Source organism: Pygocentrus nattereri, chromosome 7, assembly GCF_015220715.1.
Source record: "Pygocentrus nattereri isolate fPygNat1 chromosome 7, fPygNat1.pri, whole genome shotgun sequence".
NCBI lineage: Eukaryota > Metazoa > Chordata > Actinopteri > Characiformes > Serrasalmidae > Pygocentrus > Pygocentrus nattereri.
In genome coordinates, this window is record NC_051217.1 from 33256961 (window position 1) to 33274051 (window position 17091).

The 17091-nt window shown below is 40.1% G+C and overlaps 1 protein-coding gene across 1 annotated transcript in view; it reads right to left on the minus strand.

The window, feature by feature from the left end:
• The window catches only part of LOC119261546 (36.4 kDa proline-rich protein-like), an 87329-nt gene that overhangs the window by 21648 nt on the left and 48590 nt on the right, over positions 1-17091 (minus strand). Inside the window, exon 5 of the mRNA XM_037539885.1 lies at positions 15705-15806. Within this exon, the coding sequence (XP_037395782.1) occupies positions 15705-15806 (102 nt within the window). The remainder of the gene's footprint in view (positions 1-15704; positions 15807-17091) is intronic.

Consider the following 17091-nt stretch of genomic DNA (forward strand, 5'->3'; position numbering starts at 1 on the left):
ATAAAGAGCATCTCAGAGAGGCTGAGTACTTCAGAAGTAAAGATGAGGAGGGGTTCATCACTCTGTGAAAGACTGCATGATCAAGTAGTGCAACAGTTCAAGAGTAACTCAGCATAAAATAACAAAGACCCTGGAGGTTTCATAATCTATGGGTTATTACATCAGTAAAAGATTCAGAGAATCCAGAAGAATCTCTATGTAAGGTACTGTGAGAAGACAACTCAATGAAACAAGGATGCTGGTGTTCTCAGAAGAATCGTCTGAGACCCAAACATCATTAAATGTGTTGGGGTTTCTTGGATTGTGAGAAGAAGAAAATACAACCAATTTCTAAGATTTGGAGATGTAGAAAAATGTCAGTGCAGATTTCTGAAAGCAGTTCTTGTGTAAAGCACAGGAGCTGCAACAAAGGCAAATTGAGGACACACTAAATGCTGAAATATCTGAAATTACAAGCAGTTGCTGAGGTTTCTGTGTAATTGCCTGTTAAATATGTGTTGCATGCTTCTTCCCTTATGTTCAACTTATACTTAAAGTTTGACCTGTGTTTCCAATAGTTCATTGCTTATGATTTGATATATTTTAATGATGACTGTTCATTTATTTCCTTTCTGAAGAAACAAATGACCTCTACTGAGATATAGACATGAACATCTTGAATGTAGCTCCTTGAAATCAATCCACACATCATGTGATGAAGTCCATGAGCTGCATGATCCAACTAAACTCAATACCAGAGTCGAGCTTGACACAACACACATACATACATGAGGAACAGACCCATGCAGTCACACCACTCAGTGATAGAAAAGCTTGCAGCAAAGGGAGAACATTGAACACAACACTCAACATAAAGGTGTCAAAAAGCTACTGAGCAACGTCATAGAAGAGCCACTATTGGTTCTCTAAAGAAGCTTTCAATGAGATGTCTACGTATGAAGAACCTGTATAATGGGTAATGCACCTTCACATAAAGGCATTTCCTAGAACAGTTCAAAGCAAGAACCATTCAGGAATCTTTATTTTTAGAAGTACACATTGAAGCATCTCTAGCGCCCCAGATGCTGCTAACCCAAAGCCTTCTAACCAGACACCATGCACAGGTAATGAGGTTCCGGGGAAAGACAGAGTATGCAGCCCTCCATTCTGCATGGACATTTCTATGTTTACTATTAGATGGTATTATGGTGAGATAATGCCCGATGCATGCCCTTTATTTGCTGTTTCAAGAGGCTCTTGAATATTTTTTGGTGTAGTTTCCTTTGATCCCACAGTTGACCTCCCCACGTGTCGTTTTTGGAGGCTCCCAAAGGAGCTCATTTACCTTCTAATTGACCACCCTGACATGCAGGCTTTAATTTCAGATCTTTTTTTGAAAACACATCATTATGAAAACCTCAATCATGGACAACACAACAGCGGACAAAGCAAGAGGAGGAGGGAAAGTTTACAACAAAAAAAGGGGATAAAAAAGATAAACATTAAAGGGGGACACAGAGGGAATTTGGTGCTTAGTGTGAGAGAGTGAGGGAATACAAAAGCAAAGAGAACACAGGGGAAAGAAATAAAGAGAGGAAGTGCATCAGTCTGTGTACCTTGAGGCCAGAGTCATAGGGGAAAGGCCTACAATGGCATGCGTTAGTGTGAGCTAGGCTGGATGGTTGCATACTCGACAAGGTCCCCGCCAGTGTGCACTGAGCTCCGTGGGCTGGGAGAGGAAGCCAAAGCTGCAGTATCCAGTTCCGCATACTGGACATCACAGTCCTTGTGGCCAGAGTTCTGGAGATAAGAGAGGTGGAGAGGTGTGTGAGGAGTGGCGCTTGAAGAGAGAGAGAAAGAGAAAGAGAGATGTACAATGGGTGCTAGTTTATTAGCTACACCTGCCTTGTACTTTGGCCATTTTATCGGGCACTCCTACAAGACGTATGTTTTGTAGATTGTTCATCACTATTGCAACAAAACCTTGTATCTCAGAAAATTGTAAAAAATGAACTATGTGTATGTGAAGCATTCATTGCATATTTATCATTGTGCAGTATCTTTCTATTGCAATTGCATAATCATTTTGAAATATAAATTAAATGCATTCATTGGTTTTTTTAAATGTGTTATGTAATGAATTGAAAACTCAGTTAGTGGAGTTTAGTGTGCTTTATATTAAAATACACATTCCTCCTTCCCTAAATAACATTCAAAAACATTCCAAATGGTACAAATAAATGACATTTCACATTCCTATACATTACACAAAACTTTTGCAGCTCACCAGCTTCAAATTTATTCCTGATTTCCTTAAGATGTGATCTCAATATTATTATTTTCATATTATATATGGAAATATATGTAGTACACTATATGGCCAAAAGTATACGGACACCTGACCATTACACCTACATAAGCATGTTGGACATGGGCAGTAATATGGAGTTGGCCTTTGTGGCAATTACAGCCTCCACTCTTCTGGGAAGTCGAAGGACTCTTTGTAGTCAAAAGAGCATTTGTGAGGTCAGCCAACAATATTGGAAGAGAAATCCTGGCTTGCAATCCATGTTCTGATTCATCCCAAAGGTGTTCTAAGGTGGGGTTGAGGTCAGGGCCTGGTGCAGGACACTGAAGCTCCTCCACACCAAACCTGTTTTCATGAACACACAGGGTCTCAGGGGCTCAGTTATGCTGGAACAGGAAAGGCTCTTCTCCAAACTGCAGCTCTAAAGTTGGAAGCATATAATTGTGTAAAATGTCTTTGTGCTGTAGAATCACCATCACCCTTCAATGGAACTGAGGGGCCCAAATTGTAGAAAACAGCCCAGCCCATCATCCCTCTTCCACCAAACTTTATTGTTGGAACTGTGCATTCTGGTAGGTAGTGTTCTTCTGACATCTGCCATACCTAGATTTGCTCAGGAGACAGCAAGATGTTTCCACTGCTCCAGAGTCCAGTGGCGGTTTGGCATTGTGCATAGTGATTTTTACACTGATGTACAGCTACTCAGCCATGGAAACCCAGTTCATGAAGCAGTTCTTGTGCTGATGTTGCTTCCAGAGGCAATTTGGAACTCAACAGTGAGTGAAGTAACTGAGGATGGGTGATTTTTGTGCACTACGTGCTTCAGCACTTTGTAGGCCCATTCTGTGAGTTTATACCACTTTGTGGCTGAGCTGCTGTTGCTCCTAGACACTTTCATTTCACAGTAATAGAAATTACAGTTGGCTGTTCTGGCAGATTGAGCAAGGCAGAAATTTCACAAAGTGACTTGTGGGAAAGGCAGTGACTTGTGGGAAAGTGAATTGTGGGAAATGACAGTGCCATCCCAGAGCTCTGTGGTATGGGTATGGCTGGTTTTACTAAAGGTGTTTGTCAATAGAAATTGCATGGCTATGTGAAAGTTATGGCTCAAACACACAAACTCAATAAATAAGAGTGGTGTCCACATACTTTTGGCCATATAACATATTTTTTTGACTATGTTTTCAATTCATGACATAATATGTGCATTACTCATTAACCCCAGAACAAGCCATGTTTCATTACTTATTAACCTCTTAACAAGCCAATGTTATATTACTCACTCCTATAACCCAAAATAGCTCCATTGGTTTAAAATCCCTACAGTTAGTGAATAATAAGCTTTTATATGAAATAAACCTAAATTATTAAGAGGTTAATGGATTAATTTAATGAATCAAAATAATTACATAATTGCAACAGAGTGTTACTGTACTGTTAACGAGTACACCAAGAATGCTTCATGTGCTGTAGTTTGCCAGATGTTCTTAACTTCTTAAGTAAAGTAATGGAACCAGATTTTACTTCACATCATTTTTGAACAGCTCCAGTTGTTATGAATTGTAATGTAACGGGTGACTAGTGGTATCTACCTGAATGTAAAGGGCAGCTAGTGTTATGCACCAAAAAAAATCTGGTCAACAGTGGTCACTTTTCGTTAATAGATGATGTAAAAGGTGGCTGACAAAGTGCACAGCAAAAAATGGACAACAATCAGTAATTGTAAACATACAAAGTGTAACAATATGGTAGATGTACCGGAGAAGATGACTTATGTGCTCAGGTACCAGATAGTTATATCTAAAAACTCCTATTTTAGTCTAGACCAAAAGAATAGATGAGAGAGAGAGAAAAAAGAGAAAGATGAAGATACAGAGTGAGGCAGAATGTCAAATGAAAGGTTGAGAATGGAACTGCCACCCCAGATAGACACCACTGAGTTTGGGTACAGAACATCTGAAGAGCTTCACTTAATTTTCCTGTCATGATGTCTCTGCTTCATAAATCCCCCATAGCAAAGTGTGCAGACACAGAAACCAACAACACAGTCTTAAATATTTCTGGAGCTGGATTTGTTTTACTAGAAGAGGATATGTGAGGTAATTTTAAGGGATTTGACTTGCAAGACAAGGTATCTGTGTATAACAGAGAGGCTGGATTGAAACATTATAGCTTTGATATTCAGGTCAGCTTTCTTTGAAAGAACCACACTCAATAACAATAACAACACAGCTTGTTGTTGTACTGTCATGAAGTTAACTGAAGCAGGGCCTGTTAATGAGGGAATTCCAGGTTCAGTCAGTTACAGAAAATAATTCACTCCAGAATGATCATATAACAGTCTATAATGTACACTGAATATTTGGACTGGATTGAAATCATAGATCACAGTCAGTAATCATCTGCCTCTGCAGGTAAAAATAATCCAGCTCGAATAGGTCTTTAAACATATCATAGTGCATGTCTTTGCTCAATATTTTTTCCTGTTGGTATCAGTGTAAACTTAAATATTCAAAAAATAAACCAAGTATGACAGGAAACTCCAAGTGAAGAGTAAAAAGAAATGAACAGGCATTTTAACGAGGCCTGGCATAACTTAAAGATTAAATGAGTATTAATGTTTTCAAATAAGAACGGACAACCTATAAATAAATGAATGAAGAGAAAATGAAATTCCAGAAAAGTCTGGAATCTGAAGGATCAAGGCTGCACCGAGGATCAGAAATACACATGTATACATGTCACATTGTGGACAGCATACATCCACACAATGACACAGGTTCAAAGAACTTTGGGCCTCATTTACTGATCATTACTAAGAAGAACTTTCTTCTTAAAACCCACTTTTACAAAGATTCTGACTCACCGGTGTTCTCTTATTTGGGAATCTACGCACACTCAAGAGCACAGAGGTGAGAACAGTTCTGCAGTTTAAGAACATATCAGGAAAACTTTTTCTTAGAGCCTGTTTTAAAAACAAATTTAAGAAACATAAATGGGTGAACGAAGCCCAGTGTCTTATCTTTTCAAGACAACCATCTTTGATCATGCGATGCTCATGTATGTCTAAAGCAATGACAGAGACAGGAGACAGTACTGAACATCAGAATTCTGAAACCTCACACAGTTAAAGGAATAATTCAGACATAAATGAGAAATATGGATCACTACATTTTTCTAAAGATTACAAAATTACTTTGAATTTAGGGATTTTGTGATTATTCGCCAAAAAAACATTTTGATGTCCTTATCAAAATCAACACCAGTGCTAATTACCACTGAGTGTGCATACCTGCACTTAATAATCCGATTATAATGGGAATTCTGCAGATTACCCAAATGGTCATGTAAACACCATACTCTGATTTACAAATCTAATTAAAAAATCTGATGAAGAGGCTGGATTTACGCTCAGTCAGGTCAAGTCAACTCTTACTCTGATTTCTATCAGATTTCTCAGCCTGCTCAAGATCAGATGGTGGATGTCGTGAGATGTGGCAAAACGCTGTTGCAGCAGTGCTGAAACCAAATATGAAATAAAGGATTTAATTATTCTCCATCTTCTATATGATGTAAGTTCATATTTTCAGGTAAAGCGGCACCATGTTTAAAAAAAAAAACACTGGCATGAAGTTTGAGTTTACACTACATTTACTTCTGTGAGTTTATTGGCTGGTTGCAAAGTAGAAATCTGATTACTGTCTGACTCATGTAGACTCAGAGTTTGCCATCATCTGATAACTTCAGAGCATGCAAACGTGTTGATCAGATTACTGACAAAATCTGTTTTTCTGTAGTTGTTGGATTATTAATTTCATGTAAATACACTCAGTAATGGATCCATAACTGACCAAAGAGGAAAGAAATGGGGATGGTCATATCATTTTATCTACAGACTACATTATTTTACCCCCCGGTGCAGCAAGACGGGTCCGTTGATCAGCGCCGAATACGGCTGCAGAACCGGATGGCTGTTTGCTTGTGCTGGGTTGTCTCCACCCCTCACCCGTCCCCTGTTGCAAGTCCTGGTCTTTATGTTGTAATGTGTACTTATTATGTGCCTATGTTGCTGAGACTGTACTCCCTTAGGAACATAGTCTAGGGGTGTTTTTTTATCTCCTCCCCTTTCCCCATGCATTCTGTTTTCTGTACTTTGACAGCTGTTGCCAAATCACTTCTTGGGAAATAATGGATATGCTGCCCCAAACTTTGTCACGTCATTGGCTTCCACCTAGCAGTGGGGCAGGTATTTATGCTTTTAAGGGGAGAGGTGGAACATGTCCCTTTAAGGGGACAGTGAATCAGTGATCATCGGAACAGGTGGTCAAACTTGCAACCCCCCCCCCCCCCCCCCACCACCACCACCAATACCACCACCACACCCACACCGCCCCTAACCATTGTTCTCACTTCTGTCCTCTGCCTCCTCTGGTAAAAATTCTCTGTAACCACCTCTGCTAATGAAGTCCCCCTGGGTTTCCACAACCCCTCTGTAGCACTAAATGTTCAGTGAGTGAACATAAAGTGCTACATATTTTAGATTATAAAGGGCAAGAGGGTGTAGTTGGATCTGCAGTGCTGCTGAAATGCACTGTCACTACCTGCATTACTGACCAGAGACTCACATGGACCTGTGTTGCTATAATATGTTTGCTCACTTTGCAAAGTCTACAGGCCGCAAGCTAATCACCAGCACATATGTGTAATCTGTGTTGGAGGTAATGATGTACTAACAAACTAACATGATTCCTTTTTTTCCAAAGTAGAGTAACGCATTACAGAATAACGTTCAATTCTTGTAAACACACAGTTACAAGCCTTATGCCTCTAAGAGAACAATGTTTATGATCATTTAAAACGCTTAAAATAAAAACTGACTGCCCAGCTTTGAGTGTGTATATAAGCAGTGCACTGGAAATCTACCTTAAAATAAAGCATCTACTGCTGATAACATTAAACTCATGAATAAAGATCCTTGTGCTGAAGAGAGAGAGACCCAACCTCACCTGAACAGGCTGGAGCCTCAAGAATAGCTCTGTAAGCTTTATATTTTATTCATGAAGGTTTATTTCAAGGCAGCTGTGTTTGGACCTTTTCTAGTGGCTAGTTTCTTGTTTTTAAACAGCATCAGCCAAATTCATCATTTTATTCAAACATAATTCCCTGTGTTGTGTTTAATGGTGGGGACAGTGAGAGGCCTTTTAAATGTTGTTTACTGTGACTGTGTATTTCCTGAATAGTAAAGTACTGAAAGAAGGATTAGGTATTTGTATTTTCTAGTTGATACAAAATAAGGAAAGTAATTCAGTTTGAGAGATGGAATTAGTCAATTGTAATGGATTACCTTTTTTTGAGTAAATACCCAAAAATGGAGTAAGCCAGTATAGTATTGTTATGAGACCCAACCCGAGACATAAATGAATTGATATACAGGACAATTAAAATACCACCAATCAATTTTAGAAATTTTCGAAAATATTATTATTGTGGAGGTCCGGATGTGTAACCAGTGAAAGATGTGCTCGTTTATCTGCAAAACAGTTTTTAAATAATCAATTTATTCAGCACAACAATGACTTCTTTTACAGTATCATATGTTCTAGATAATAACCAGGTAATTGTGATGTACATAACATAATGGTCACTACCAAAAAGGTTCTAGACATTAACTTGATTGGTTCCATCGCCAAAGCGTTGGGCAGTTATTTTGGGTAAAATACCCAAAAAGGACAGTCTAACTCTATTGCCCTGAACATGTTCTTGCTATTTGGTTACGTTACACAGCGACAATCAATGCTTCCTTTATCAGCCCAAATCCAGTTTTATGTTTGAACCCATAAAGAGCCCTTCATCCATTCATTTTCTAAGCCGCTTCTCTGTCAGGGTCGCGGGGGGGGTGCTGGAGCCTATCCCAGCAGTCATCGGGCGGAAGGCAGGATACACCCTGGACAGGTCGCCAGTCCATCGCAGGGCAGACAGACACAGACAGTCACTCACACCTAGGGGCAATTTAGCATGTCCAATTGGCCTGACTGCATGTCTTTGGACTGGGGGAGGAAACCGGAGAACTCGGAGGAAACCCACGCAGACACGAGGAGAACATGCAAACTCCACACAGAGAGGACCCCGGTCACCCGGCAGGGGAATCGAACACAGGCCCTCCTCGCTGTGAGGCGACAGCGCTACCCACCGCGCCACCGTGCCACCCTCATAAACAGCCAATCAATAAAAAGAAAAGCAATAAGGGAAAAAAAAGCCAGAGAAACAGTGTTTCTCTCAATGTACCTGCACTTTTTGCTTTTTTCCACAAGTGAGAGCCAACGCCTGACCGTGACAGCAACAAGTTAGTGTTAGCAGATAAAAACAATGGTGCCTGTGTGCATGATCATAAAAGGTGGGTGGTGGGAGTTTGTGTATGGCTGCTTTTCTGTTTTGGGCAGAGGCTCATCCTGTGGTTTATATGCTGAAGGGCTGTGAGTGAGAACATCTGTTAAACACCTTTCATCTCTGCTACACTGATTCATCACTGTGCTTTTTACATGCACTCTTTGGCGAAATATCTTGAGAAAATGTCATCAATGTCACTGAAAAGAGACGTTTGTTTGCACATAAAGCAACACTGTGTGGTCATTCAAACTTCCAACACTCACAAAACCAGTCACTTAGAGAAAGATCTCTTGGAAGAGTATCACGCACAAGTGCCAGCTGAGGTGACTTACATTTGACTCAAGCACTTTCCCAGCTACACTAAAGCTTTTTGCCGCATCACAAAAAAGGCAAATGGTAGTGGAGATTGATACCGTGGTGATGGTAATACACCATGACTTTCCAAACTGCTTTCTCCTACAGGCAATCCTACACTTGCACCCTTTGTGAATTGGAAATGAGCCTCTTGAGTAAGCGAATGTGCCTGTGGCACAACACCGGGAAATGAGGAAGTTCAGCACGACAAAGCAAAAAAGGCTCAACATCGTTTTCTTTATTTAAGCACAGGAAGAAGCAGATCATCTTCGAACGTCATTTCATGGCGAAAGATGCCAATGACTCGGCATGTGGGCTCGGCGTGCCTGTCTCTGAAGACACGTTTTAATGAGAAACAACAGTAGGATGGGGCTGCTGACAGACGCCAGAGAGCAAGGACTCCATGTTAATCTATGCAGTCGCACCACAGGACCTGCTGAAGGCTGTGTGGGGAGTGGAGGTCTTTTCAGGAATTTGGCATTGATTGCTCGACTCCAAGGCCTGAATTGCCTTTTCTCGAAAAAGCACAGCTCACTCTCCACCAAAAAACACTCACTCTGAAATGCCTCTAAAGTTTCTGCTCTTTTCTACCAGAGAAGAAGATTCCGGTGAACACAATGCATGTGCTAGTCACACTAATTAGAGTCATGTCAGCTGTAGAGCATGGCTGTCTCCCTCTGGGAGCGTAAGCTTAGACCGGGCAAAGCTTCTTCATTAGTCACCAGCTCTTTTCATTAGCAGCGCCACTAAGCACTCAAACACATTCGATGCCAGTTTGATTCAGACATAATTCTTGTTTTAACCTCAGCATAACGTTAGAGAAAATGATGAAACAGATTTGTTTCTGAGCCTCGATCAGTAATACTGCCCTTGCAAAGGGTGATACAGGTTATTCTTACAGCTTAACTTGCAGAGCAGGACACAGAGTAAATATGTAAAAATAAGGCTATAAATCACTGATAACAACTAATATTGTAATATTTTCTACTAAAAATCAATAAAAATTGAGCCCACAAAAAGTTACTTCAAAATCATAAAGTAATATAAGGCATTATGTATACAGCAGGGCACATCACAAACACAACAAAGTGAACGCTGGTATGTTGTGGTATCAGGAGTGGGCATTATGGCAATATGTTATTATCATGGTACTATGCCTCATGATACATTTATCCAGGCATACCGTAGCTATTGTATTGCTAGGCCTTTTATTACACCGAGCAACTTCATGTAGAGTTTATATCAATTATAGAGAGCTGTTGTATTGGATAGCCATTGTATACACTGTGCATTCTGTGTATCTGATTAGACGTCAGCATATTATATCATTCATTTATTTTTGCCAGTTGTTTGATAGTCATTTTTAAAGTGACACTCTGGCCAAAATGCTATTTCTACATAACGATACATAATTACTACATAAGGGAAAATGTTCTTAACTTTGAATGTAAGTCAACGCAACAATATATTTGAACATAAATCAGTTCAATTTGGTCCATTTCTATTGATTCCTTCAGCGTTAGATTTGATCACAAATATACAGAGCAGATGGCATATTTCAAATTATGTTAAAAAAGAAAGAAAAACAATTAAAATAGAGGATATATGGTAACATGCTCAGCCACATCCTACAGCGGTCCTGCTGTAGATCCAAAAGTGAGATTTTCTGGTTTGAAGACGAGGAAAAACAATTTCTTGAAGGTGAGGGGAACATTTGGAAAAATACAACTGCACTGAGTGGCTGTTATTATTATTATTTTTTTACCCTTTACAATTTTCTGGAGTTCTGCATGAATGTGATCTAAAACCTCATTGAATTTTCACACAGGTCCTAATAGTAGATACAGAGAACCAAATTAAACAAAATTAGACTTGGTCATTTATTTATTGAGAAAAAATGTTCCAATAATTCAGCTAATTTGAAGGGGAAATTAGAGTCGATTGTTTTCAGTCAATTTGATAGCAATCAGGTGTGAGTGACCAGCCTGTTTTATTTAAAGAACAGGGATCTGTCGCGGCCTGATCTTCAGAACTCATGTTAAGTGGGGCTGGAAAAGGTTACAAAACCATGTCTAAAGAGTCCACAATCAGACAGACTGTGTATAAATGGAAATTTCTACCAAAGAATGGTTAAAGAAGAATGGCAAAAAAATCCTGACTTTATTACCATAGAAATGCTGTGAAATGACCTGAAACCCACCAACATAACAGAGCTGAAGCTGTTCTGTACGGAGGGGCTAAAACTCCATTAAGCAACGACTCATCAACAGTTACTGAAAATGTTTAGTTGCAGTTATTGCTGTACAAGAAAGGTGATTTAAGTGACTTTGAACATGGCGTGGTTGTTGGTGCCAGACGGGCTGGTCTGAGTATTTCAGAAACTGCTGATCTACTGGGATTTTCACACACAACCATCTCTAAGAGGAAATATCCAGTGAGCGGCAGTTGTATGGACGAAAATGCCTTGTTGATGTGAGCGGTCAGGAGAATGGGCAGACTGGTTCAAGATGATAGAAAGGCAACAGTAACTCCAATAACCACTTGTTACAACCAAGGAATGCAGAATACCATCTCTGAATGCACAACACGTTGAATCTTGTAGAAGATGGGCTACAGCAGCAGAAGACCACACCGGGTGCCACTCCTGTCAGCTAAGAACAGGACACTGAGACTACAGTTTGCACAGGCTCACCGAAATTGGACAATAGAATATTGGAAAATGTTGCCTGGTCTGGCAAGTCTCGATTTCAGCTGCGACATTCAGATGGTAGGGTCAGAATTTGACGTAAACAACATGAAAGCCTGGATCCATCCTGCGTTGTATCAACAGTTCAGGCTGCTGGTGGTGGTGTAATAGTGTGGGGGGATATTTTCTTGGCACACTTTGGGCCCCTTAGTACCAATTGAGCATCGTTTAAATGCTGCAGCCTACCTGAGTATTGTTGCTGACCATGTCCATCCCTTTATGATCACAGTGTACCCATCTTCTGAAGGCTACTTCCAACAGGATAATGCACCATGTCACAAAGCTCATATCATCTCAAACTGGTTTCTTGAACATGACAATGAGTTCACTGTACTCCAATGGCCTCCACAGTCACCAGATCTCAATCCAATAGAGCACTTTTGGGATGTGGTGGAACGGGAGATTCGCATCATAGATGTGCAGCCGACAAATCTGCAGCAACTATGTGATGCTATCATGTCAATATGGTCCAAAATCTCTGAGGAATGTCTCCAACACCTTCTTGAAAGTATGCCACTTAGAATTAAGGCAGTTCTGAAGGCAAAAGGGGGTCCAACCTTTTACTAGCAAGGTGTACCTAATAAAGTGGCCGGTGAGATCTGCAATATCGGATCATTTTCCTCAATAAATAAATGGCCAAGCCTAATATTTTTTGTCTTAGTTGTTTAATTTGGTTCTCTGTATCTATTGGGACTTGTGCGAAAATCAAACTAAGTTTTAGGTCAAATTTATGCAGAAATATAGAAAATTTTAAAGGTTCACAGCCTTTCAAGCACCACTGTAGCTACTGTCATTGCATAGTATCTGTCTTCAAATCATCATTACAATGGAAAGGATGAGTTACTCAATAGTCAGATGAGAATGACAAAAAGCTAAAAGTTCAATTAAGCAAGGCAGCTACCTGGATTTCCTGATTCCTGTCTTCTTCTGTCTGGCTGAAAGGGTAAAATATGTGCCTCTGGCATCTATATTGTGGGTTAGTGCTGAATCACTGATTTGTTCGAGGTATGAGTTGCACTAATGCCAGCTTTGTTGTATTCATTAGCCCATAAATCAGTGGCTTAGTTAGCAGATTGGTTTCCCAATGGCTGTATTTGCATAATGCACGCACATGCATAACATGACAGATAACCCACTAAACTGTAGTTTTAGGCCTTTGAGTTAAACTGAACTGTAGCACTGCTGCTTTTGAAAACCTGTTATAAATACTGTTTCATTATACATATTCTGAGTATCGTGATGTTTATGCCATATCACCCACCCTTATAAGGAATATGTAGCCCAATACAGATGTGCCGGTGTTGTGCATGCGGTATACTGCAGTAATTAAAGCATGCTGTTCTGCAGTCTCCCCCCTTCCATAACTCCCTTTAACCCAAACCAGCACACATAAAACCACACAACAGATGGGCAGACCAAGTCGCTGTGCATGCTGTGCTCAGGGTCCGCACAATCCACCATTCTCACACAGGGAACCCACACGAACCTCTCCAGCATGCTAGGAAGTCCCCTTATCTTTGTGGTTTCTTTGTGCTTTAGCACCTTTTCATTTGCATGCATTTATCCCTGTGAATTAACAGTGTCACTCTGGTCAGTTGGTTTGCTTGCACCTCAGCGAGCTGCTTTTTAATTAAGCGTGTCCTGTAGAGGAGGCGTTATTTGTTTTTTCTTAAGTCACTGGCAGGTTAGAAGAGTAAGGTGAAAAAAAAAGAAGTAGGCTTTGCCTGTAATCATCTCAAAGCAAGCACTGAGCACTTGAGGGATTTGTAAACTGTAATTTGGTCTATTCTCTCAGCAGCTAATGGGACTGGATGTTTTTATTTGTTTATTTGCTTTCTTTGTGTGAGCGCAGTTTGTTTACATCGTACTCTCTGAATATTCCTCTCTTGTTCTGAAGTGAGACCCATACCTTTGTTTTCCTTATGACATAGTCATACTTACACATGACTTTAACACAACAAAAACATGCCATATCTTTCCAAAATGCTTGTTCAATCCAAAACCGGCAAACACATGCCATGCCATCACTCAAGTCAAGCTTGCAAATATGCCATTTTCAAACACAGTAACACCCAAAACAATCCTGGAGACAGTGCTGGAAATGCTCTGCCAAACAGCGAGTCTCTGGCAGCTTGCGGTAAAGTGTGCAGGTGAGTGAGGAAAAGAGGTGTGAAGCTTTTTGCCATATTGTTCAGAACACGTATCACTGCTCAGAGAACAGGAGACATTTTAATGGGAAGATGTATTGCAGTGCAATTCATCTTTACAGGGCTATGGGGTAATTACTGGGGTAATTAAGCTTGGGATGCAGAATAATTTGGGAAGAAGAGGAGGTGAGGGAGTGGAGAGGGGGGGCATAAATTAACTGGAAAGGGGGGGATACAGGCCAAATTGGTGTAGTTAGCTTCCAGTCAGTGGGATGAAGGAGAGGTAATTGTGTGGACATGGTGCTTCACATACTGTCAACATAGAGATGCTGTATTTATTAGAGACTTAGATAGCCTGAAAAGGCAGGGATATGAGGTCATTCTATCCATAGCAGATAACACTTGACCACCATACAGGTAATCCACTCCCTATGTATGCTGTCAAATGGTCAGCTAACCAATGAAAATTCATCACCAAGTAATGCAGATATACAAACAATGCTGTAGTCGCCTTGTAGAACTTATAAGGGCGGCTGATATAATCTTGAGCATGTATTGCCTGGTGTTACTTAGAATCATTAGTTCTAGCTATCTGGTTGCTTTACCAAGCTAACGTAGCTTAGTTACCTACCAAGCAAATTTAGTTAAGTTAGCAAGCTGGTTAATGCAAACATGCTGGCTGTTTCGAGTTGCTAGATTTTTAACAAAGCCAGTTCAGTTAACAAACTACAGTTTATTATGCATGTTTAGTATGACTGTTTTAAAATATGTATGTAAGTAAATAATTTACTTACATAGCACTGAAAACTACAAGCTTTATACAAATAAACAAATTTGACCCACTATTAGTTTTCCACTTGCACCACTCTTGTAAACAGTGTTCTCAGCAATCACCAGCCATGATTTGGGATTTCCTGCCAACATAGCTTTAACAAAACCATGATCCCCTAAAATATGTTCAAGTTGGAGAATTTTGCTGCGAAAATGTTAACGACAAACTAAAGCTAACCTAGCAGGCACAACTGAGCTAGCAAGAACATCTATTTGTCCATTTGTCAGTTCAAACTGCTACGCCAGCATTGCTTGTATGACACTTGTAGAACATTCACATGTACTCAGAGTCAGAGTATTAGGATCCTGACCAGACAGTAGGCCTGATTAGCAATTTTAGGCCATGTTTTAATATATTTTTTGCTTTTTTTTTTTTTAACTTGCTGGGTGTATATTCTCACAAACATTTTGAATATGACTGTGTTCCCTGGAACTCTCTAAAAAGACCTTCAAAAAACAAGCAGCATATTGTGTCTCCAGTAGAGCGCCTTGTCTTGGCTATCAAGGTCTCCAATATGCCTTCACTTATGAAGGCATATTCCCACACAGCGCACTCTGCACATTCTTTTGCACTACACTGACTGAATTAGGCTGTAAGTGATGTATGCCAAGGCAGCGAAAGCTACGCATGGGCAAGTCATTCCAAACCCTCTGAGGAACATCTGAATCTCAGCCTCCTCCTGGACTTGTCATTTATTCCGAACAGAGGCAAGCATGCTACAAATAAATAAATAAATAAATCCCCCAGGTCCCTCGCTCAATATATCATTCTCTTTAAAGCCATTCATCTTCAGACGTCATGGAGGAACATTATATTCTTGTCATGCCCCAGCAGAGGAGATGCCCTCTCTGCAGCTGCTGGTCTTTGGAAGACTGCCTACCCTTCACCCATGGAGTCAAAGCAAGAGGAGGCAGGAGCAGCGATGGAAGGAAAGAAGGAAATGCTACTCACGGGCTTATCAGTGAAGGCAGTAGATTCGGAGGGTGCCATGTCATAGTAAGGAGGCTGTAGCGGAAGTTTCTGCATCTCATCTTCCTTGTCCAGATGAACCACCTACAAAAAAAAAGAAAGAAAAGACTCCATTCCTGCCCAAAGTGTATGGAAATGTATCACGTTAAACCCATGTAAGACTGCAATGCCTCCATCCTAGCTTGAACATGTGTGTGCAGAAATGTGAGAGTATAATTTTATATTCAGACCTCAGGGTCTTCTAGGCCTTCAGAGCAGGCCTAATGATTTCTGAGAACTAAAAATACATGTCTGCAATTTTTAGTTCATTTTTATTCAATGGAATCATGCTGGTATTTAAACTCTGCAATTACTGCAGTACTACTCTTGTTTCATAAAACACTGGAGCTGCTGGTGGGTCCTGGCCATTTCAGGGGTTCATCTAGAACAGCCCAAAACTGTGATTCACTGCTTCATTCATAGCTTTATGCTAACATACTATTAGAATCCAGTAGAGACGCTAGCAGAAATTGGCATTATTATAGAGGTGAGTTTTTTCCTCGTGTTTTGACCGAAGTTTGACATTTATGGCCCAATTGAAGGCCAAGCTCTCACAGTCACCGTTCACCACTGATTATATTAAACCCAAAAAAGGTCAGATTTCCAACAATTGGCAGAAATTCCATTCATCTTATTCGCAGATGGCCATTTTACTCACGCAGGGTAAGAATGAGGTCATTAATCAGTTAACGTGAGTTTGTAGTGCTAACTGATTTGCAGGGAAAGCATAATCAAAGGAAAGAAAGGACCCCTCCCTTGAAGGTCTGATGTCTAAGTCTTTGTACTCCTCATGATCTCCAGTCTCATGAACTTTGGATCTGTTCTCTGAGTACACTGAAAGATCTGTGACACACTTCCATGGTTGACACTGACATCTGCATATTTGCACATGAATTGTGTATCACCTACTTTAGAATACTTTTTTATGCGTTGGTCTGAAACATTTATTTTTTGAAACTTGACCCATTTTGTTTATGTCATTAAATCTGCAGAAGCCTGCTTCCCATGTGGCCTCTCTGGAAGTTCACAGAAAGTCTGCATTATTCCCCTTATAGTCCAGATGAAAGGCAGAATTAGACAGTCCTGCAGCTTTGCTGGTATCATGCATGTAAAGCCTGCATGTTTGCAAGTCTGGAGAAAACTGGAGATTTAGGCATGTGTGTGATTTAATAAGCAAAATACTGCTGCATGAGTATAATTCGTGGCTAAAATGGGCAATAAATCTTAAAAAGTAATGTATTATAATTAGAGATTGTACTATAATACTTTTTTTCTTTTCTGATATTGATACAGGCATTAAACCCTTGAATAATATACTGAAAATAGTCAC